This window comes from Falco peregrinus, chromosome Z, assembly GCF_023634155.1.
Source record: "Falco peregrinus isolate bFalPer1 chromosome Z, bFalPer1.pri, whole genome shotgun sequence".
NCBI classification, from domain to species: domain Eukaryota; kingdom Metazoa; phylum Chordata; class Aves; order Falconiformes; family Falconidae; genus Falco; species Falco peregrinus.
This window is the reverse complement of record NC_073739.1, coordinates 75,416,097-75,440,935: the sequence shown is the minus strand read 5'-3', so window position 1 is coordinate 75,440,935 and position 24,839 is coordinate 75,416,097. Positions and strand designations below refer to the sequence as shown.

At 43.6% G+C, this 24,839-nt stretch overlaps 1 protein-coding gene across 3 annotated transcripts in view; it reads left to right on the top strand.

Moving 5' to 3' along the window:
• Window positions 1-24,839, top strand: part of DNAI1 (dynein axonemal intermediate chain 1) — a 153,209-nt gene that overhangs the window by 57,716 nt on the left and 70,654 nt on the right. For all 3 annotated transcript variants that reach the window (XM_055791147.1, XM_055791148.1, XM_055791146.1), the window contains one exon: window positions 16,439-16,686. In XM_055791147.1, the coding sequence (XP_055647122.1) occupies window positions 16,439-16,686 (248 nt within the window). The remainder of the gene's footprint in view (window positions 1-16,438; window positions 16,687-24,839) is intronic.

Genomic DNA, 24,839 nt, shown 5'->3' with positions numbered 1-24,839 from the left:
TACTTTAAAGGCATCAGAGCTTAGCTTCTTCCTATATGCCTCTTGTACTGCAAGATCTCTGACAGCCTCTAATCCTTCCAGACTTCAGAGCATGCTCTGGAAATTGCAATTATAATTTCTTGCATACGGTGTTACAGCTGGCAGTATGTCATCCCAGACTGAACACTAAAAGTGTAATGCTATTTTCTGAGTTGTGCTACAGTGTATAAATTACTTCAGCTGGACTCTCAAGGTGGGTGCCACCAAAAGGAAATCTCAATTAATTTACAAATGACAGTCAGCTGGGACTATGTTCTGTGTTGACCACCAGCTGATTACATTTTAACAAGCTGTTGTTTTCCCAGTTTGAATTCTTATGTTTCTTGAATTGTCAGCTTTCTCCAAGCCTTGAATCGTTAGCTTTCTCCAAGCCTCACTGGGTGCCATTTGCACTATTAATCATGCATTTTGTCATTTACTTAGCACAGGTAGCACTTACATAACTGCAGAATTACTTAAGAGAAAGGAAGGAACATGACTTTCATCTGAAGCGGAAAAAGAAATTGTCAGTTTGATCAAACGGCTGCAGAGCAGTAATTCTGAAAGCCACATGTAATGACCAAGATAACTGGGCAATGAAAGCTTACTGTCAGTTGGGATGATTACCGGACCTTATTGGTATTTTTTGTGTTGGTTAGGAGAGGGCAATCAGGCAATATCTAACATACTGCTAGGCTGTATTCTGATTTCACGCCTAGGTTTACCAGCACGTCTGTCTATGGAATTATATCTTATTTATGTTCACATAAACAAGATCAGAATCAGCCCTCTATTTTCACTGGGAAGGTATTTGATGATGTCTGCCTTCTCTATTACAACATAAGGTTTATCCTTGTTTGTTGGAAGGAACTGTAAATTAGCACATTGGTTTGATTTTAACCTTTGGCTGTTACAATGTTGGTTTCATACAGAAGTCAAAGTATGAAGTGAAAGAATAATATAAGATCAGGCATGAGCAGGCATCTAGAAACTACTTCTCTGTATCATGGCAGGCTTAATTCTGCCTAATGGCTTCTGACAAATGTGTGGCATTTTTAAGACCAGTGCCTTAAATCTCAAGAGGATGAGGGTTCATATCTCCTTTTAAGCAACTTGTCCCAGAATTGTCAGACTCACTTGCTGGAGAAAAAACCTTCAAGAGTGCACTTGGCACCTCTTGCCAGGGGGTTTGTTATGTCTCCAAACCTGATATTCAGAAGTAAAGGAACAGAGCTTGGATAGGAAACCAGATGAGGGATTTCCCACTTCAGCCAGGTGGGCAAGCAAGTGCATCCTTCCCGGAGGAGAGACTTCTTTCCTATGGCCATGCTGCCTTCTTGCAGCAAGGACCTTTTAATTCCTTGTGCTGATGTGCATGCAGAGGGCCTTGAAGCTTATCATAGACTATGCCCTACCAATGTTCCTCTCTTTAGAGAGAGACTCCTGCAAGGGAACACCTCCCCAAAGTAGGGTTCTGCTGCATGAAAATGTCCACAGAAAAACACGCATGGGTTAATGACTGCTCATGTCTTTTGCTCCTTTTTGGGAGATTTTCAGAGCTGGGCTTATTCCCACTGCAAGCCCTGTCCCCTGTTCTGTTTGGGAAAGAGAGGGCTCAGGGTGTACACAAAGACTCTTGAGGATGCTCCAGTGCCGTCCCTTTTGGGTGCAGTGTAGAGACAGAACAGAACAAAACACCCAATGTATCCCCTGGAAACTATGTCAGGTCCTGTCATTCAGCTGTTTACAAACTGGATCTGTGGGAATGCTGGCTTTGTATGGGCGGAGCTGCTGGCGAAGGCATTTGGTGCAGTACCACATGTATTAATGTTGGCTGGCATCACCTCTCTACTATAAATATCCCCACTGGATAGTGACACAGCATTAATTCTTGCATGTTTTCATGCCAGTTTTACTTGCTTCTTCTAATCAAATGTTTACAAACAATCCCACCATACTCTCTGGCATCATGAGGCGGCTTTCTGAAGGAAACCATTAATTTTCTGCTGTACAGCGTTGGCTGATTAGATGCTTTGTGGAGAAAGAGCTTATATGAAAGCACAGAAATGGAAACAGCAATATTCCTGCCAAGCACTGTAGCCTGTTGCTACATGTTGCTTTCATTCATCAACTGGTTTTATTCATTTGTCTGAAGTAATGCTAGTGAGTGAATCTTACCAGAGAACTACACAGACTGTGAAGCAGTGCTCAGGAGGACAGGAGCTTGCCTTCCTTGTCTTCTTTCTGTACCCTTGCTCCCAATACCAGAGGTAAACTTTCTACTGTTCCTTTGAAGCCCTTTCTTCTCCAGCTATAGCATCTAGCTATTAAAAAATATAAAGAGACCAGTGAGAAGGTGTGACCTGCCTCCAGGCCAAACATAGCTTTCAGGAAGAGTTAAGGTAGAAACATGGTTTGGGAGACATGTATTGCAATTCTCCCAGCAGAGCTAATTTCTAGTTGCCCTTGCCTTCCAGCCAGGTGCTGCAGTTATCCATTTGTTGTTTAGACTGACTTCAGAGCCAATGGATATGACAGCGACTCCATGATGATCTGGATTGCAGAGGGGGCAGGATCTCTGCCTGTCTGTTTCAGTTACTTCAATGGTCTCTGTTGCTGTGGTGTCCAAATTCCTTTATGTCTTAACTGTCTGTGTCTTCCCAGATGAGATCAGGCAATGCTGCTTCCATTCTTACTGATGAAAAAGCCAAACCAAGGGACCCACAGAAGACAGGATGTATCCAGAGCTGCGTTCGTCTCAGATCCCATAGGACAGTCCTAGAAACAAGAGGCTGTATTCCAGCAGTTCCCACAGAGGGGCAGTGACTATAGAGGAGTTTTTCTCAGAGAGATTATTCAACTTGGAATTCTGCTTTTCCAGTCTTGCGCCATACCACCATCATTCTGTTTTGGAGTGCCCCTTACTTGTCCCAGCCACCCCCTGATCCTGCAAAGAGCAAGAAGCTTGCCAAGTCATCTGTTCTGTCTTTGCTGGCTAGTATGCGGTTAGAAAGCTGGGTCACCAGACAGCTTTAAAGACCTAGTTCTCCTTAGATTTAATTTAAGAACTCCTAATTCTATAGATCGAGTGTTACAGGCATGTAATATCACTGTCAGTACTCTAAGACAACAGTGCCGTTTAAAGGATTGTTTTTTCAGCCAGATCAGGAAGCACAGGCTCATTGGGGTTAGAACATAGAGGAGGGAAGAAAAAAAGGCAGAGGGAAGGACAGACCAGCGTTTTAGCAGCAACCCATGGTTAGATTGTTTTGTGTCAGTCATGACACTGGACTTGAAAATATTTTCCTATCTCAATGTACACTCTAAAAACCAGCTAAATCTGGAAGAGCAGTTGAAGAAGTGGATCTGAAGAGGTCTGATGTGGGATGCTGTATGCATTCACATACTAGAGAGTAGCAGGAGGGAGGTGTTGCTTTTGTGTATGATTCTGGTAAGACCTTTGCTAGAATGTTGTAATAAGCTATTAACAGTTCAGTTTTCAAAACAGATTTTAAAATTGAAAAAGGTTTAGAGACAAGCCACAGTATGACCTATGTTTGGAAACTACTTTACAGTGAAATACTTAAGCAGTTCAACTTAGGTTATTAAGGAGAAGTTTTAGTAGTGATTTGATTACTGTCCATTAGTTACTTGAAGGGAAAGGAAGGAGATATCTTACAGAACAGCTCTTTCATCTCACTTTTTCATCTAGGACAGAATCTAGCAACTTGAAGTAGAATACAGAGGTCTCAGAAAGCTGGAAATAAATTGAATTTTTAATGGTGGAAGTAATTAAGCATAGGAACAAATATTCATCACAATGATCTCTTTTGGCCTTAGAATTTAAAAATCTGAATTGTGCTCATTCATTAATTCTAGCAATATGTAAGTTGCTTTGAAAGCTCCTGAAGTTAGATAGCTTGTCATTATTCCTGGGGCAGAATGGTACAAAGAAATTGTATAAAGCCCCATTAAAGACTTTTTCTTCAAAGACTTCTCTGTCTTTTGTTCTGGAGATGAGTGAGGACCATTTTTCAACAGAGTAGATCGGTAAAAACCTTAAGGAAATCTATCTAATTTAATGTTTTCATTAGAGTTGAAACCTCTGAGATGCCCACACTCTTCTTAGCTTCTTTGGTTTCTTGCTGCTGCAAAACAAGAGCACATATTCTTCAATATAACATTTTTCTCTGCTGATCCCCACTTAGAGAACTCAGTCATAGTTTTCAGTTCTCCATTTCATGTTTGGTAGTACTTGCTAGGCTGCCAAACTGTTAGAGCATACTCAGGAATATCTAGATGCTAACCTTAACTGACTCATATTATAGGGCACTTCAGGTTAAGATTCTATCAGGAATACTTTAAAAATACTTTAAAAATTCTGGCCATTGAAGAATAAGAGCAGACCAGATTTTCAGTTTTTAAAAACTTCTTACACCAGAACAGTATAAAAACCTCTAGACATTTTGTGGTAGGGGGGTTGTTGTTTTTTTGGAGGATTTTTTTTATTTTTCTGAGTTCTGTATGTTTTGTTCTCAAGTATGTCACATTACTGTAATATATGTGAGAGAGGATAAAATTGAGTTTTAGGACATTGTAGGATGAAGTCAACTATAGAAGGTAGGAAAAAATTATTCAGAAATGCTTAAATCTCTGTGTCAGTGAGGAATCTAAGTGGTGGATCATGTAACTAGCTTTGAGTTGCATCTTCAGCAACTGCTCTACACTTCTGTTTTCCTGGCTATCACATAAGGAGAATACAACTTTCTTATGTGAAAAACTTGAGGTTTATTCTGCATTTAGGGCTGCATAATCTAGGCATCCTTAATTTTTCAAGATTATCATACTGGAGTTAGATCATTGCTAACTTTTAGCAAGTGACTGTTATTGGAAAGAGTTTTGCCTGTCTTAAAATAAAGGCAGCAGGTATTCCTCCAAGAGCTATTGCCAGCTCATTCAGTCCTAAGTTATTGTCATTAGATTCCTCCAGGTATAAGAGAGCTGACTGGGATTCGTTGACATTCCCCAGCTCCTCCCATCAAATGGTGCCTGATGAAGTGGTTTCCAACACTGTGTAAAAGATCTTCACAGAGGGACAGGTGTATCAGCTTTTCTGTTGTTTGGCAAGTTCTTAAAAGAGAAGCCAGTACAGTAGATTATCAAGATGCTGATACTGTGGATTGTGGATGCCAAAGATTTTGAAGTTTGGAGAAGTTTGGCTTAGACTTCCTGGGCACCCTTGGTGCTGTATGACTGTATTTTTGTGTCCAAGCTGTACGACTGCGCTCGGAAGAACATGGTCACCACAGCAAAACACTAAGAGCTGTTTGTCACATGGTAACATGATGTTGGCTCTCTGGAGTGTCCGAGTGTTTTGCTGTGTTCAGTTTCCTGGGCAGTTTAGCTTTGTCTTGCCCAGGGCCAGATGCATCCCCTTCATGTAGAGGGGAGATGCCCAGGTGCACCCTATTCCCCATCTTGGCTCACACAGAACAGGACGGTGATGGTTTCAAGCAGCACATACTTCCTAGATGCTATGCAGTTCCAGGCTTCTTCCTCTGCTGCAGAGATGCTGCAGGGCAGCCAGACTGCCCAGCAGCAGCTTGGCTGGTGCGGACAGAAGGTAATGGGGACCTAAAATCCCTTTCAGCTCTCACAGTGAGTGTGTGGTGTTGACCAGGCTTGTAGTCTAGTTTGGTTTATGTAGTGGTTGGCTTGCCAGAGCTGGGCACCTGCAGAGCGGCTGTCACTAGGGAAAGGTGGAAGTTTCTTCTTATCTGTATAAATACCTGATGGGAGGGAATAACAAAACCAGAGCTGGAATATTCTCAATGGTATCAAGTGAAAGGACAAAAAACAATGGACATGAACTGAGATAGAGAAGAGTCCCTTTAAACATAAGGTGGAACTTCTTCACTGTGAGGATGGCTGAGCAATGGAACCGTACTTCCACAGCCTAGAGAGAATGTGGAGATATCTTCTTGGAGATACTAAAAACCTGACTTTAGCTGACTCTGTTTTAAGCAGGGGTTATTGGACTAGATGATCTCCAGAGATGCCTTCCAGCATCAGCTACTCTGTGATTCTTTTCTTTCTTTTTCATCCTTTATCCATCATATCTAAGTGTGAGCCAAAATTTGGCCCATGGTTTGCATAGATACTTGATGCTTTATGTGAGCCTTTTGGACCAGTTCCATTCCCTTGTAACAGCAAGTTGATGTTTGAAAATTTAATTCTGAAGGATCCTCTTTTTGCCATAACTGCCTTTCCCCCCTGCTTTTGTTATATGACCAAAGGATTGAAAGCTATTGCTTTGTTGCTATATACATTGAGATCTGACTTTATTTGAGACTAAAAAATACAAAAGTTATTTCAGTTCTCATTCAGTATTTTTAGAAAACTAATAGTTTTTCTCTGAAATCTACTTCTAGTACCTCTTGAAAACTGCTTATACTAACCACCAATCATATGCTTCACATATCTGCTTGAGATGCACAATATTTCATGTACTAAAAATAAAAGCAAGCCAAAACCCCCCAAATTACTGTAAGAAGAACTGAATATCTGGCGTCTATTCCAGTGTTACACAAAGAGGAATGCTGAAATATACCGTCCAGATTTAATGATCAGTAGGTGGCTGCACAGGGGAATGGGAAAAGGACCATTAGGGACCTGGGAGATGCTTAACCACAAATTAGTAGGGGCCTAGATGGTATTCTAGAAGACATATCACTGGTTTTATGCCCTGTTTTTATACACTTCCCTAAGCATTTGAAGTTAGCGACTGCTGCATGGGATAGGGGCATGTGTCTGAGCCGTAGTGGCTGCTCTTAATATTCATTGTTCTTGAAGTACATGCCTGTGCAAAATTGACTGCAGGTTGGCCTGTTTGTGTAACCCTGCTTCTTCTTTGCTTCTCAATCAAATATGGGTCTTCTGCCAAATGTCTTCAAAAAAGTTCTCTGAGATGTAGCACTATTTCTAATTGCCTATTCCATGGTCTGGACTGTATATATCCATCTCATCAATTATCTGTCTGCTTTCAAGAAGCTGCAGAACCATCATAAAACTCTTAATGTTCCTTTTCTTTAATCATGGAATACATATGCATCTCCTGCAGTGTGTGCATCCCCCTCAGAGCTTTTCAGGTCAGGAATACTGAGATACTGGCAGCCTGGCTTGTTTGCAGTAACAGCAGGCTGGTGTGATTATCCAAAAGCAGCACATTTATAGACGTCCATTTGTTGCGTGATCCTGGGGATTTCTAAACGACGTGTGCCTCCTGGAAGCCTCCGACTTGGCCACTTGATGGCACTCTTAAATATTTAGTTGGTTGCAAATGCTATCGAGTATGCCAGTTTCTTAGAACAGGGGTAGAGGAAGCAGCCTCAGGTATTAAATAGTGAAACACTATCAAGATTGCAGCTTAAGCCAACCAAAATAAGAAAGGCAGGAGCAAGAGTTCAGGTGGTTGTGCTGACTGCTGCCAGATGTGTAATGGAAGGATTAGCACTCATCCAGATTCCCAGCTCCAGAGTGCTTTACAAAGACAAGTTCTTCCTCCTGGGTGTTGCAGCTGCGAAGTGTCCTCTGCTCCCTGTTTTCTAAGGAGGTATGGGAGCAAGTTATGCAAGATTGTTAGTCTGTCTAGCTGCGGGTCAAAACATAAATGTATTCCTGAAAACAACTGCTTTGACCTTCTTGATATACAAAACTTTTATAGCCCCCATTGATCACCTTTCCCTCCCTCATCTGTGATGTGTATCTTTAGAAGTGCTGCAAGAAGCACAGAGGGAAAGGGTTAAGATCATTGTAGCTGGTCTTAACACAGCAAGATCCAGAATACAGATCTCCCTGTTGCTAGTCTTGTACCTTTGTGGTACAAGAAAAAGATACGAACTCTCTCTCCATTGGATTTGAGTATCTTCAGAGTGTAAGTTAGCATTCATAATATATGGGCAGTTTTACAATTTACTATTTACATTGTAGAACCAAGCCCTTATGAATATCTTATTTAAAAAAGAAAATTCAAAAAATAATTGTAGTGCCTGCTAAACCTATCATGCAAAACTCTGATCAGAATGGGTAAACTCTGGTTTTACCTATAGCATTGCAAACTCAGTCCAGTCGCACATTCCTTCCCTATTCCACCTACTTGCCTTTATGTGAACCAGGAGAGAGCTGAACTGCAAGCCGGATCCTCCTGCAGTTTTCAGGAAGGTGCTACACCTTTTCATCCAGTTCTCCCCTGTTTTTTTCTGCTTCTGAGCCTTTGCTCTTGCATGCACTGACAAACAAGGCATTGTTCCAGGTGTTTCCTAACTTTCTTGTTTTTGTTGGCCCAGCTGCCTGTGGTCTTTCTTGCATTACTTTGCCAGACTGTATTTTAGAGAAAGATGTAAATATACCTGACAGTTCATTTTCTTAAAGGCTGTTTGTACCTATCCATCTGTGATTCTCTGGTGTGTGTGTCTTGCCTCTGACACATGCAGAGCCGTGTGGTGGCTTTGCATGGCAAGGTTTCGGTAGCAGGAGTCTACAGGGGTGGCTTCTGTGAGAAGATGCCAGAAGTTTCACCCATGTCCCATGCAGCCCGTGCCAGCCAGCCCCAGGAGAGCCCTGCTGCTGGCCAAGGCTGATGTGATCAGGGTCAGTGGTAGGTCGGTGGTAGTGCCTCCATGATAGTATATTAAGAAAGGAGGGGGGGGGAGGGGCAGGGGGACACGACAGAAATCTGCACGAGTGGAAGAGAGGAGTGAGACTATGTCAGCTCTGTGGACACCAGGGTCAGTGGGGAAGAAAGAGGAGGAGGTGCTCCAGGCACCGGAGCAGAGGTTCCCCTGCAGCCTGTGGTGAAGACCATGGTGAGGCAGGCAGCCCATGGAGGTTAACAGTGGAATGGATATCCACCTGCAGGCAGTGGAGGACCTCACGCCAGAGCCAGTGGATGCTGTAGGAGGCTGTGGGACCCCTTGGGAAGCCCGTGCTGAAGCAGGTTTGCTGGCAGGACCTGTGGACCCGTGGGGGACCCACGCTGGAGTAGGCTGTTCCTGAAGGTCTGCACGGCATGGAAGGGATCCACACTGGAGCAGTGTGTGGAGAACTGCAGCGTGTGGGAAAGATTCATGTAGGAGAAGTTCATGGAGAACTGTCTCCCGTGGGAGGGACCCCACGCTGGAGTAGGAGAAGAGTGTGAGGAAGAAGGAGCAGCAGAAACAACGTGTGATGAACTGACCATAACCCCCATTCCCTGCTCCCCTGCGTCACTTGGGGGGAGGACGTAGAGAAATGGGGAATTAAGTTGGGCTTGGGAAGAGGGGAGGGGTGGGGGGTGGGGGAAACTGGTTTTTTCTGATTTGAGTGGTAAGAGGTTGAACTGATCTCCCTACGTCAGGTGTATTTTGCCCATGATGGTAGTTGCTGAGTGATCTCCCTGTCCTTATCTCGACTGATGAGCCTTTTGATCTATTTTCTCTCCCCTGTCTAGTTGAGGAGGGGAGCAGTGCAGCAGCTTTGGTGGGCACATGGCATTCAGGCAGGGTCAACCCACCACAAGCAGTTATTAGGACTGCAACATGGCCTCAGGACATGCATAAATTACAGCCTGCCTCATCATCTGTCAGTTTTGTCTTTTCTAAAATGTCTAAAAGACTTAGAAGTCCTGTTTATTCCCCTCTCCTATCCAAACCACAAGTTCTGTGCTTCCCAAACAGAGCCCCGTCTAACAACACTAACTTGATCAGGGGCATCAGGCATTAGTTCAGCAGGTGGTGAAAGGTGTCAAGCAGATTGTTAAATCTGACATTCAAACATCCGAATCATCACAAACCAAAATGATCTACGATTTTCCTCCACTGCACTGATGGGCTTGCTCAGAGCTTGCAGATCTTATAGTGTCAGCATTGCTGGAGGGTATGTATTTCTCTGGGATGGGAAGTACCCGTGCACACCGAGTTCAGACCAATACAGGTGGTCTCTGCACGGGGTTCAACTTCCACTGGCAAATGTCAGAAAATCAATGACAGTGGGGTTATCATCTGAGACAGTGTCTCAGAGGGGGTCCTGTCAAGACCCATGGTGTCCCTGGAGCTAGGCATTTTTTCATTGGTCCTCTGGATGGAAATATAAACTCACACTAGATGAGAAGTGTGACTGATGAAAAGGCAGGTGGAGTTGTAAATCATGCTGGGAACAGGGCTGTCATACAGAATGATTAATCTTGTGGTAAGCTGGAATTATTCAAACCAAATGCATTTTAATGCAGCTAAATATAACATTATACCTCTCTAAACAAGGAGGAGTGCTGTGTTTTGGAAGGCAGCAACTCTATAAAAAAGAAAAAAAAATGGTTTTTGTAGACAAGCAGTAAATTTGAGTTTCCAGTGTGGTATCTTGGCAAGAAGGGTGAACATGATACTGGAGTGCAAACATGGAGTCCTGAGTGGCAGGAGAGAGATGTTTCAGGCATTAGTGAGAATGACAGTGGAATATTATGTTTGGTTCTGGAACTAACATTTTTCAAAGCATGCAGAAAACCTGTAGATCAGTAAAGAGCCCCAAGCTGATTCAAGAGATGGAAACAATACTCTAGAGGTGAAGAGAGGACAATATCCAGTTGAAATTTGGCCTGTGGGTGAATTTTGTCTGGCCTGAGCAGAAGTCCTAGCCATGTGATGTCCTCCACATATCTGTGGAAAGTTTCTTAATATTCTACTTTTCTTCACATCTGTTGAGAAGTGACTTTCTCTTTGCAGCTGTGAAGACAATGCCTTTGACTGGTGTGGCAAAGATTGTGTTGGCTCCAAGTTTTTGCTGCGCAGGCCTCTCTATGCTGGTGAAGATAAACAGGATTTTTGTGTTCAGGCTGTGAAGGTTGTCAGAAGTATACAAAAGGTGACTAGTGTTCAGTTTTGAAGTATCTTAATGAAGAGAAAACACTAGATATGAAAGAAGTCCCTCATCCAATCAAGATAGGCATAGTAGGAATTAACAGTGGGAAGCCAGATAAGTCAAATAAGGAATTAGGTCCAGCTTTTTAATCACTCAAAGCAATTAAACATTGAAACAAACTGCAAAATGGAACAGTGGCTTTTCTGTCTTTTGAGATCTTCAAATGAACCATGCATAAACTAGCCAAAAACAAGTTATTGGGCTTAAAACAAGATATACCAGTAACACTTGTGAGCTGTGACATAGAGGAGGCCAGGCTTTCTGGCCTTGAGTTATGAAGTAATGAATTCTCAAAACATTTTCTTTTCTGGGAAGGGACTGTTCTGAAAGTTCAGCATTAGTCTTTTCCCTGCCCACAGTGTGGTTCACAGTCAGATCCATGGTGATAAGGGCTTGTATCAACACAGCAGTATACTTGAGTGCTTCTGGGCATTTTAGGGAATAGGAACATAGGGAATGGGTGTCAGTGATCCCGGCTTAAATCTCAGGGATCTGGGGATGGGGTCTCCATAAGCAGAGCCCTGTGAAGTCCCAGTTCTGCTCCCTAATCTTCTAGCTTGCTATAGTGTCTTTGGCATCCCCTCCACTGCTCTTTCTCATTCCCTTGGCTGTAAAAACAAATGCTGCAGATAGAGGCTTACAGGACCCTGAAGTGCTATACAGCTTTAAGTTGTTGTTGTTGTGCCCCAAGAGCCTTTGAAAACACATTCAGCACATGCCCAAACTCTCTGAGCTCCTGGGAAAGGTTTGTTCTTTCCTGATTTTTCTGAACTATTGGCATACAGCTAAGCTCGAAGTGCCAGCCATTTCCTTTCTTACAAGCACACCCATTCTGTGACCTAGGAAAGTGTGGAGTTAGCAGAGCTATTTAAATCAGCCAGGAGACAGTCTTGCTGAAGCAACACAAGCTCACCCAGCATGTTTCATAGTGGGATAGATTACCCCGAGTTCAGTGCCATGCTGCACAGGTTTTGCTCACTGATAGAAATTATTGAGAATTAATTAAGTTGTGACTTGCTCAGTCATCTGTCTGTGCTATGCAGACTATAGCACAGGCAAATTCTTAGGCTATGCCCAGGGTTTTGTAGACCTGGATAATAATAATTATAATTTGCTTGGAGAAAATTGCTGGCCTGCAGATAACCCTTTTTGTCTTCTACACTTCAAGTGTCTGAAAGGCAAGTAAACAGCTGAGCCATTTCTTTGGGTACCAAAAGTTTTGTCTTTGAAACTTACCTCTTCTCCCCAGAGGAGATTGCCTAACTGAGTGTAAAGCACAGCCAGCCCCTTCCCTTGGCTTCTTGGAAATCCAAACCTAAAAGATAGGGCTCCAGCCAGCAAGCTTATCACAGCACATGGGTGCATCTAGGAAAGGAGGGTAGATGCGCTTGCGCAGCTGTGATGCTCAGAAACAAGCAGCTGTTCACAACCGTGCTTCTCCATCTTGCTTCTTTTTTTAGATGGACTTTTGGAAGAGAAAGGGCAGATTTTAAGCAACAGTGCTTTCCCTTAGCATAGTGATTTGATGGCGTGAGCCATATCAGTGAGACTTGATTTATAGGAAGCCAGGTATCACAGGATCTAAGATGTAAGGCTGCATGCAGGGTTTGGGGTTTTAAATCCTCCAAAGATAAGGTAATTTGCCTGTTTATCACACAAGGAACTGTAGCATTGCCTTCTTGTGTAGTAAAAATATCTACTTTGAGTTGTGACTGTGGAGGGTCCCCACGTCAAGATTCACTGTGTGAATGCAGGACTTACCCTAAGCATTGTAGTTTCTCACCTGAGGATACAGTTGCATTGACCGTACTGGTTCAACCACCAAGCATTTTGGAGGAAATGGAGGAAAGCCATATGTGTCATGATTTTTTTTGAAAACCGAAACTGAAAGATGCAAATAAAAATATTTTTTTGTACAGCAAACAAAACTTTTTGATCTGATATTGATTAAATTCAGCTAAGGAAAAACATAAATGAAAAATCTGTTAAAACAGACACTTAGTAAGCATCAGAATGAAATATTTAGATGCTTTTCAGATTTTTATTTTGTGTGAACTAATTGGTGACACCACAGTGTTATTCTGAGGTACATTGCTACCACTAAGTTGTTATTTTTTCTGAAAAGGGTTTGGGTTGAATCTGTCCAGCTTTAAATGCAATTGGAGATTAATGTTTTAGACAGCAGTAATAGTTGGTTAGAAACCTATTTCTGATTGCATGTGATGCTTACAGGCTCAGTTCTCCACCAGAAAGCATGCTATCTGAATCTTTCATTAGCAAAACTTCTCTTCCCGCATACACTTGTTACATGTCAGGGTCTGAAATTCACCCTCTGCTCAGGTGAACACTAAGGATCTTCATGACATGCAACTCTTTCTAATTACAGCAATTCTTCCTCTGTTCATTCTCTTCTTGCTGTGTTGCTGCCTTGTGTCCTCCTGCAAAGTACATCTCCTGCTAGCACTGATTGTCAGAATAACAGTCTGATATCTCTAGTATCTCCAGCCTTTGTATCTCAGAAATAGACGCAGTTTGTACTCTGTGGGTCTGCATGGGGCAGATATTCTCTGCTCTTCCAGTGCATGCTGGTGGGTTCATGCAGTGCAGCACAGTAGTCTCAGATCGGAAGCTGCTGCTTTCCCCTCCAGCAGTTGGTGCCGCCATTGTCAGCTCTTGGGCCTGCACCCTTTGCTTTGCGATGTGCTCTGTGTGGTCTTCTAACACTGTTTCAGTGAGCTACCTGCATCGTGGGAGACCACCTGTGCAGAATTTGGGGCACACTGCAGTGCTCTGCTAGTTTTTATTGAAAAATACAATCCTTGCTCTTGAAAAGGCTATGCTTCAAACCTATACCACAGACAGGCTGCCGTGGGTATGTTCTGTCCTTACCATTCTGTAACACTGAGTATCACTAATGAAATAAGCCCTTTTGTGTTTTTTTTTAATTTATTAAAGAACATGTTGGTACATCACAGTTTGGTACTCTGGGTGAGAATTCACCCTTCATTGAAATGGATTTATATGCCTGCTCTCTGAAGGTTATTGTTTTACTGGGATTTATGTGCCATGCTTCAGCGTTAATTGTGGATTATTCTCATCACTTTGCCTTTCATCAGAAATAGGCTGTATTTTAGCAATCATATTGTCCAGACTTACGTGCAGTATTCACGTATCTGTGATTTAACCCACATCCATGATATTTCATAACATAAAGGACACAATGAGTAGCGTTCAGCTCTCGGATTAAGATGGGTTTAACAGCCAGTAGAAGGCTGGCCATTATGATCAGTGGAGCCCAGAGGGTGAATCAGCAGACCTAATATAGGGATCTTCTTTAAGGTGAGTTTTCTACACTCAGTGAAGTGGATTGATTGATTGACCTCTGCTGATGGCAGCAGAAGCTTAGACTCTGAGCGCACAGCCAGCCAGCCATATGTAGACCTGCATTTGGGTGTCTTAATCTGCAAACTGAGCCCTGTGTTTCACTCTGCCAGAGCTTCTTCCCAAGACCTTGCTTTATACCTGCCAGGCTGACCTCCAGATGGACTTGCTGAAGCTGCTGAGCTATTTTACCCAGTAAAGGCCTGCTCCATCATCTCTAACTGAGGAATCTGGCTGGCCTATGGTACTGCCAGATCAGTGGAGAGAAAAGCATCTTCAAAACACAGATCAGGTGTTTGGTGATTGAATCAACCTCTGAAGGAGTGTCTTCTCTGTCATCTGTGCAGGGAGCATGGGAACAGCTCTCTGAGGCCTCTCAGTGCAGTGCCAACTTATGGAAAAGTAATGTGCACCACAGACCTTTTGGAAATACACCTGGTTTGTTGTCACACTCCAGGAGAAATAAAAGCATGAAAGAGGTTGAATTCAAAGGCTTTCTAACCAGTTTGACTTCATAGTCCATTCTGCTGTGAGTCACTCTTGGTAGGTCATTTCCACAGCCTTCCCAAGTGTTTTTGCTCCTGAGGAGAGCAGGGATTCATCTTACCATGGCTGTACCTACACTTAATACCAGTTCAATGATGTTACTTGTCTAAGAACAAAGAGTTCTATGAATTCAAAGGACAGGGCAAATCTCTGATGGAGAAAGCATATTCACTGCATTTTCAGCTGGAATTCTAGAAATAAGCTTCCCCCTCTTTCAAAAAAAATATTAAAAATATTATTTGGCTTCAGATATGTTTAGAGTAGTGCCGGTATTAGAAATAAGGAGGCCATTCCCCATGCTTGGCCCCAATGTGCAGAAAAGCATGTGAAAATAGATTTCCACAATCCAAATACAAATCAGCAGTAACAGTCTTGATACGTATTTCTTCACTGGTTCTTTGAATGTTCTCTATGTAACCCTGATAAATTTGAGGTAAGCAATGTCTGTAACTTTATGCTGATTTGGGACCAGTTTGCTGCCAGGGAGAGTTCTCTGAACTATTATCACTAGGGTACACATTTAGCAAGTCCTTATCCTGCAGGCTGATCAAAATGTTAAGGCAGGCAGGAAACACTTTTTAAAGGAGAGGACTGTTCTGGAAATAGGATGTATAGTGGGTACTTGAAGAACAGACAGCAGTAAATTTGTTCTGCATATACTGTGTGCCTGAGGGCATTTGACAGTAAGAAAAAACACTTGGAGAGATGGCTAGGATACTTTCAGAGCATTGTTTTCATAGATTAGGAAAGCTCCTTTGCTTCTGGAGAGCTTATCTAAATCAACAGCTTTTCATCCCTTTTAAAGGAATTTGGAAATTGTTTTTCAGATGAGAAAAATCCTGAGATTTGCAGACAGTCAGGACATGATAAAAAAACCACAAAAGAAAGATGGTCCTATTGAGAAAAAAAGAGTGCTAATTTTAGGCAGCACAAAGCAAAGGTGAAAGTAGAAAAGAAAATGGGAAGTCTTGGCAAAAAAAGAGCTTCAGTGCCAAGCAAGGAGTTGGACATAAACAGAAAATAAAGCTACAGTGACTTGTGCATTGTATGTTATGTGTAATGGCAGTGGATATGATGCTTTATAGATACTTCAATGAAATGCTTTACTTTAAAGAAGCAATAGAGTCTGTAAGATCAAATATTGGCAATACAGAAATTTAAATGCTGGTATCTTTGTTCAGGCTGTGTTTCTGCAATGCAGAATGAAATCCTAGCCCAAAGAAGTTGTCCACAAGATTCTTTTTCCCTCTGCACTTTTCTTCCATGGCTTCCGAAGTCTCTTTCCTAGAAAAAACTCTGTAAAATCAGAAGTTTTTCTGCATAAGCACATTGTCCCCATGTCTTGGGGATGACATATCAATGGAGGAAAGGATGTTCAGATGTAGGCACACCAACATGACCATTTGGTCCTGTGACTGATGTCCTTCCCATGTGACTTTGCATTCAGGTGGATTTTAGGCATAGGTGAATACTGTCAGATTGTATGTCTCAGTAGCAGAGGATCCTGGAAACTGGTTTACCAGCAAAGCTTCTCCTTGTTTAGATGACTTCATGAAGCAAGGCCGGGGCATGCTCCTGTTCTACACCATGAAGAACCCCTCCTTCCCAGAGTATATCTTCAGCAGTGAGAGTGGCATCATGTGCTTGGACTTCCATAATGACCACCCTTACCTTGTGGCAGTGGGCTTCTATGACGGCAACGTGGCCATCTACAACCTGAAGAAGGCAACCTCCCAGCCCACCTACAAGAGTAGTGCTAAGTCAGGAAAGCACATGGAGCCAGTGTGGCAGGTAAGGGTGCTTTTCCTTTCCCCTAACTGGATTTTTAATTGGGCTGAGTTTGGGCATAGCCAGAAAAGTGCCATATGGGGAAAGGTGTTAGTTTAATACATATGTTAGCAATTGATTATTAAATTGTATTTCAAGCTAATTTTGAAATATGCAGAAAGGTAAAACAATTGCATGCATCCTTGGTCCTCAACAGGAACTAAACATGTGAGCAGAAGTTTACTATAAACAGTTATTTCTCCTCAGTTTTCGTTATTATAAGTGACTTCTGTTTGGGGAGGAACTAATTTCCTCTGTATATACCAACATGCAATGCTATTTATATTCCAAATACAAAATCACGGGGCAGCAAGTGATGGGTAGTGTATAAAATGTGTATATCAGCCCTAAAAGAGAGCTCTCTTCAGCACAATAAACCCAGGGTCAGCTGCCTGTGGAATTGGCTGCTACTGGGATTCAAGACACACTACCTTGTTGTTGACCTTGGAGTATTACAGCGAATTAAGAATTGTGATGTGCAGGTAATGCTCTTAAAGTAATGCCACTCTGACATCTGCCACAGAGAGTCACCAGATGGATGATCTTGTGAAGGACTGGGGTGAGTATGTTGCTACATGCAGCTCACTTCACAGTTATGTCTACAGTGTAGTCTGAGTTATGAGTGGAGCACTGGAATGTATATGCACTTCTGATCTCTTTTACAGCAGTAAAAGTGTGGCAACACATATTTCAACATGGTTTGTATGAGTCTGTTGAGGTGCAGGGGTGTGTATTTGGCTTGCTAGACTGGGCTACAGGGGTTAACTGTTAACTATAGCTGTCACTTAATTTAGGCTGCCTAATACAGGCATAAGTCTAGGCACACTGTCAGTGTTGCTTATACTTTGGCAAATGCCATGCATGGATTGTCCCCCAGCCATGGTTCCTTGTTATTGCATCTTCCAATAGAAGTCAAAGAAATCAAGGGATCCTGACAGGACTACAGATGAATGGGGAATATGCCAAGAGCAAGACTGGTACTTGCCATAAACAGAGAGATTATGCAAATGTAACATTTTAGAGAACACCTGAATTTTATATTTGCTGCTTGTCTGTCCAAAGTTTTTCCTCTAGCAAACATTTTTAGAACCATTTAATCATTTAGGTTGGAAAAGATGTATAAGATAATCAGATCCAACAGTTAACCCAGGACTGCCAAGTCCACCATTAAACCATAGCCCTAAGTACTGCACCTATGTGTTTTTTCAACACCTCCAGGGTTGGTGATTCCACCACCTCCCAGGCAGCCTGTCCCAATGCTTCACCACCCTGTCAGTGGAGAAGTTTTTCCCGACACCCAACCTAAACCTCCCCGGCACAGACTGAGGCCGTCTCCTCTTGCCCTGTCACTTGTCACCTGGGCGAAGAGACCGACCCCCCTGCCCACACCCTCCTGTCAGGCAGCTGCAGGGAGCCACAAGGTGCCCCCGAGCCTCCTCCTCTCCAGGCTGACCCCCCCAGTTCCCCCAGCCGCTCCCCACCAGCCTTGTGCCCCAGCCCCGGCACCAGCCCCCTGCCCGTCTCTGGACACGCTGCAGCCCCTCTGCGTCCCCCTGGCAGTGAGGGGCCCAACCTGAACACAGGAGTCGAGGGGCGGCCTCGCCAGTGCCCAGTGCAGGGGGACAGCACTGCCCTGGCCCTGCTGGCCACGCTGTTCCCAGCACCAGCCAGGGTGCTGCTGGCCTCCTTGGCCACCTGGGCACACGGGGGGCTCATGCCCAGCCGGCTGCCGACCAGCCCCCCCAGGCCCTTTCCCCCCAGGCAGTTCCCAGCCCCCTGCCCCCAGCCCGCAGCGCTGCGGGGGCTGGTGTGACCCACGGGCAGGACCCGGCACTGAGCCTGGTTGACCCTCACACAACTGGCCTGGGCCCATCGCTCCAGCCTGCCCAGACCCCCCTGCAGAGCCTCCTGCCCTCCCGCAGATCAACGCTCCCCCCAGCTGGGGGTCACCTGTGAACTTGGTGAGGGTGTGCTAGATCCCCTCGTCCAGATCACTGATAAAGATACGGAACAGGACTGGCCCCAGCACCGAGCCCTGGGGAACACCACCTGTGACCGGCCACCAGCTGGATGTAACTCCATTCCCCACCACTCTCTGGGCTGACCCAGCCAGCTGGTTACCCAGCAAAGATGCACCCGTCCAAGCCATGAGTGGCCGGTGTCTCCAGGAGAATGCTGTGGGAGACTGTGTGAAGGCTTTACTAAGGCCCAGGTATAGAAACTCTCACAGGTTAACAAAGAACCCTAGCCACAGGTTATTATCATAGTACAATGTGTCAAGCACACACACACACAGAACTCCAAGCTTCTTCCACTGCCATTTAGGTAAAAACCCTGACAAAATAGTAAGTCCTATGTGCAGCTTTTCATGGCCTCGCTTTGGCATGCTACAGGAAGTCAACAGTTGTTATTGCATACTGTAGACACCAGAATCCCAGATCGTTTGTGTCCCAGATGATATTGGGAAGGACAGAGTATGCTTAAGGGGTGTTAGTCGTGGCCTCATCCTTACAGACCAGAAGCAGGTATGTTCAGCAGTAGATTCATTTTATACAGGGGTTTTAGAGGTGGGTTTATGTGTACCATTTGGCAGCAATGTGGCTCAGAGGTGAAAAAAATCATTGGAACTCTAGGGAGATAGCTCTGAAAAGGAGAGAAACTACTTCATGGAATATGGGTAGATGAAGGTATGAGTAGACGCTGGCTCCTGCTTGTTTATTTCCCAAGGCTGAGTGTTGAGAATCATTATTCTTTGTTTTCTTCTGTAATAAAGTATCGATATTTTTAGTAAACTTTACAGTTTTTTACTTGCTATGAAACTAGTGAGCAAGGGTAGTAATAAGGTGATTGCACAGCAATCAGGAGAAGAGATTGTGCTTCTGTTGGAAAGACCTGAACAGTAGGCATTTGTCAATATCAGTGAAAAGGTTTAGAAAAGGTTCTCTCCCCACTTGACAGGAGGAAAAGCAACATGAAGGACTATCTGTTAGGTTGAGACATTGGATTATTATTCATCATTCTGCATTAAATGATTCTGGAAAGCGATGCCTTGTTTCTCATATTTAGTCCGAAGGTGTTCTATTCTCCCCTACCAATATCCCAACTAGTCTGAAGCCTGGTCTTTAGACCACCCTGTGCAGTCCTTACTCTTGTAGAGACAGCAGGCCTATGACTTTGAGGACCAATTAGAAAAGTAACAAAGTTCTCCTGAACAATTAGGAGCCTTTGTTCTTTGGACTGCCTGGCTTCTTTTGAAAAAATACAGCCCTTACACAATGGAAGCAAAATGGGAAGTGAGTAAAGCAGGCTGACAGCTCTTTTGTTGTGCCATTTCATCTTCAGTGGCTTAGTAATAGCTCAGTAAGTTTGCATATAACAAAGCTGATGTAACATAGTCCACTATTAAGGGCGAAATAGAGCAATATAAATGTTCCAATTCTGTTACCTAAGAATAAGTTTGTCTGCCTGATACTCATATTTTGAAAGAGCATAGCAATGGCTTGTTATAGCTTTGGCAATCGTCTTCTATGTATTAAGTGCTCCTATATTGTGAATAATGGAAAATTCTGGCTGAAGTTACGCATTTCTAATTCCTTACTACCAATTGATTAAGACCCAAAGCCAGAAAGGAATAAACACAAACATGGATGTGTGAATGTATGTGCATGAAGTGCAATGTAACTAATACACCAGCCTAGGACTTACAGGAACATGGGACTAGAATTGGTCTCCTAGGTCAGTGAATTCAGGCCTTTGCCTTTGGCTGCGAACATCAGCTTAAAAGGAGACAATTCCTGTGAAACTGTGTCACACTGGTCATGTTCTGCGGGCAAAAGCCCTATGTGGGGTTAAGCTAAACCCAACTTTAATCAAGATGATGCTCCAAATAGTCAGCAAAATCCTCACACTCCCATCACCTCCAGCACTGAGTACTCCTAGAAAGCAAGTCCCTGGACAGGGTATCTGTTTGAGCCAATGGATCAGTCCCAGGGCTTGGCTCTGGGTGTTAATGAGGGTGGCCAAAGTGGGACAACTTGACTAGGCTTTGGCATCCCAGAGCCCACAACAGCAGTCTGCTCTGGGGAGAAGTGACACTCTGCAGGGAAGGAGCTCTCAGGATAGAGCCTCTCCCTTTTCCAGTCTTTGCGCTTTGTTCTTACTTTCTCCCCTCTTTTTTTTTTTTCTTTTTTTTTTTTTTTTTTTTTAGAAAAGTTGATTAGGGTTTATTTACAGCTGAGAAGAGTGATTTTCCTTTTACCTTTCATCACTGAAAGGTTTGAAGCATTTGGAAGCTGGAGCAGTTCAGTAATAGGAATGGATAACTAAAACTATCTGCTGTGTCAACGCGTTTCTGCTGTTAAGTCTTCCTCCTAAAATACATCTTATTCAACAGATTTGATTCCACTGTGTACTTCTAGTTCACTTTCACATCAAACCAAAAGGTCGTTATTTCTGCTTGCTGCTGGGACTAGTACGGAGCCAGTAGTGCTGCAGACAGTTGGAAATACTTATTTTTTTACTTGCCTACCTTCAGAAGTTACTGACTAAATTCCCACTGCAGAGTGTTGACCCTAAGATCAGCGAAAGAAACATTTCTTTTGGCTGTGCTTAGAGCAAATCTCAGCTGTGGCAGGCTTTCCCATGTGTACAGCATGGTTTGGAATTGCTGTGGTGATCACTGATTGGGAAAGCAACTTGGCTGGTTCATTGTTAGTTTACTGAAGCTGATCTGGCCTCCTTGAGTTGCTGATACCATGGAGCTTCAGATGGCATCCTGAAAGAATTATTTTCTGCCTTATATTCATGCATGGGAGGATGAAAGCCTGGCCACTGCTTGCTAATTCTTCACCAAATGCTGTTCAGGTTAAATGTGACACTGATGGTTAGGACAAAAAAGACAAGGCAGGATGGTAATAACCTGCAAACTGCCAAAGGAAACTAGAGGGACTGTCAACTTGCAGAATAGTTTCCCAGCAGAACTTGTGGAAGTCCCATCTCAAACGTAAACCAGATAAAACATAACTGAGACTTGCTTACTGGAATATGCCCCATAATTATGTGATCCCTTCTTCATCTCTGCTTTCTGTGTTCAGAGTCCTTAAATAAGTCTACACTGACTCTTAGCAGGTCATGAAGCCACTCCGTGAGAAGCCATTCCAGACTCACTGAGTCTTGTTTTGCTGATGGAAGTAAATGAGCTCAGTTAAGAATCCCTTTAAAGTCAGCATGAGCTGCTGTTCTCCACCCCACTCCTTGCTGCTGGGCACAGCTCCACAAAAAAAAAAAAAAAAAGAAAAAAAAAAAGAAAAAAGAAGCCTTTCCAGGAAGCTGGTTGTATTTGCTGCGCTTAGGAGAAGAAAAAGCATTTTGTTCATAATCCACTGTAACACCAGCACATTGTTTCTTTTCTGATGACGGGCAGTCTCCTAAATCTGTCATCTGCAGTCAGACAAACAGATTCTGCAGATTGCATTGTCTCTGAGATGTTACTGCTTCACATAATATTTCGTTCCTTTGGCTTCAGGCAAACAAAGAGTTTGATGTGAAGGAAAAAAAAGAAAAAGAAAAGACAGACGGTTGCTATCAAGGTCAGAATAAAGATCGGCTGTCTCAGAACAGGCTCAATGCCCATCCTGTTGCATCCACTGCTAAGGAACACAAAATAGGTGTTTGCTGGGAGTAGTTCAGTGAAAAAAACACATTCAGTTCTGTGAGGATACTGTTAGGGGCCAACTCTATAGGAGAAACAGAAATCTGGAGAGGGGAGGAGAGTGACAAAGACCCAAAACCAAAGAGGCTGGACCTGAGATAGGGATGAGGAGTGTCAGGATCTGGCAAGTGGGAGAATGTAGCTTCAAGGGATAACAGAGCAGAAACCTGATGGTGAAGATCATTTAGTGCAAAAGTTCTTAGAGTAACACAAGCAAACTGCTTCTTTCATGCTAGGTCACTGCAGTGTCTTCACAGACAAACTTTCTTTCCAGCCCCAGCTTTCTACTACTTTTTTCTTGCTACCAGCCCTGCCTTGCATACCTGACCCAGGTAAACAGGGCAAGAAGTTTAATTAACCTCTGATGTCCCAGGAGTAAGGGACACCAGTGTATCTTCACCAGAGACGTCACTTCAATCATTCAGCACATTCATAGCAGTATGGAGCCACGGGAAGAGCATCCATGGGACTGCATGGATGCATTTGGGGTCCAGAGACCTCAATTTGTCAGAAGCTTCCTTGTGGGAGCAGTCCTTAGCTGCAGTCCTGCTCCCCTACAGTGAACTCTGAGTCCAGGAACAGGCTGTTGCAGCAGCAGTTGTGCTGGTCTAATGAGGACCTGACACCACACACCTTGCTGCAGCACCGTGAGGCATTTAGTGGCAAACAAATAACTGTCATGTGTTTGCTCCCTTATTGTCTGCTGGAAGGAAGTGTGGGCAAGAAGGGCTGTGCTTGGGAGGGGTTGCCATATGCTCGCTGTAGAGAACAAGGTCAAGATCAGCAGCTTTCTGGTTGTCCTTAGTTGCTAGGATTGCTCACTGCAGTGTCACAGCCCTGCTGGAGAAAATCCTGTCTCCCACAGAGCCAAGTTTCACCATTTTTTGGAAAGGCTCTGCTGAGCCACAGAAATTCATCTGGAAACTTTGGGCTCATTTAGTCATGGTGGAGGTGGCAGGAAGGGCAAGATGCTGCTGTGGCAGAGATGCTGGATAAAATCTTTTGCAGCATGTTTGTACCTTGTTCAAAAACTTTTGGACACTTTTTGAATCACTTTAGGGTTAGGCAAGGTTAAGTGTCCAAATGCTTCTTCCTAAGTGTCTTTGACAATAATGAACAAAATTCCTGATCTTTTAACTTCAGTGTTGTATGTTTTGAAATGGTGTCAGACTGTATGTTCTGGAGATTCAGTTTCTCTAGCTGGTTATTTTTAAATTGTGCACTGTGTATGGATTCTTGTGCATTAGAAATTATCTTGCAAAGCATCCCTTGCAGATCATGTAACTGAAAAGGCGCTTTTCCTGCTTTGAGGCTGCCTTTCCCTCTGTACTTCATACAGATGCTAAACTTAACTTACTTTCTGCCTTCTGCTCTCACTGCTGCTTCCTAAATAGATTCTCCTCTAGTCCTGTATTGTTCTTCTCTCTCCTCTTCCTTTTACTTAAGATCTGAACCATCTTGTTGTGGGTTTTCCACTTGTTTATTTCTTTTCTGGTGTCTGCAACAAAAGTATAAATAGTTTTCTTTGTTAGTTTTATCGGTGCTAGTTTGCAGAGAAAACTTTACTTATAAAATTTAAGAGTACCTGAAGGCCTTGGGATGTTGGAAAATGTTAGCCTGATGTTTAAAAGGGCAGAGAAGTTGTAACACATTTGTTTGGTTGCTTGGGCCTTTGAATCCTGTTGTATTGCTTTATAGCAGTCACAAATGCTAGCTAAATATTTAATAGGAATCAGGACACTATGTTGGATCATAGTGGAAGAAAAGTATTTCTTTGCTGGCCTATGAAATTTGACTGCTGATTGATCTTCAAAATAGGTGTAGAAAGTGTATGGGTCTTAAGATGGGTCTTAATGGCACTAATGCAGCCTGTGAAACAACAGAGTGCTTCTCCAAAGAGGATGAAATGGAGATAGGAGAGCAATAAGGGCAGAGCTAGAGGCAAGCTGGGCAAGGACAGTGCAAGCAAGGTTGCACAGATCACAGCAAAATGTGGGGAGCTGGGGCTGGCAGTGGCTCCCATCCTTCTCCCACCCCTGGAGCCATGATGAGCTGCCACAGCTTGGTGCAGTATCTGGGACCCTCAGCACCCGGCAGGCCCTGGGGCCATCTCTGGCCATCCCTGCTATGAGCCCGCTTGATCCTGTGGTGGTGGGAAACTTCTGTAAGGCACATTACAGATGCTGTCTTTGATTTAGCAGCATCAGAGAGCTTAGGGATTTGGATGCGAGCCTGCCCATCATGTGTCTGCTTTCCCTGCACACAGAATGTGAAACTTCATATTTTGTCTGTAAATAGGGAATCTTGCTCAATGAGCACAGTCAGAATTGAAACCAAGAGCTGTGAATTGCAATTGGTTAATTACCCCTGAGCTTTGCTGGCTTCTGGCACCCATCACTTAGCTGCC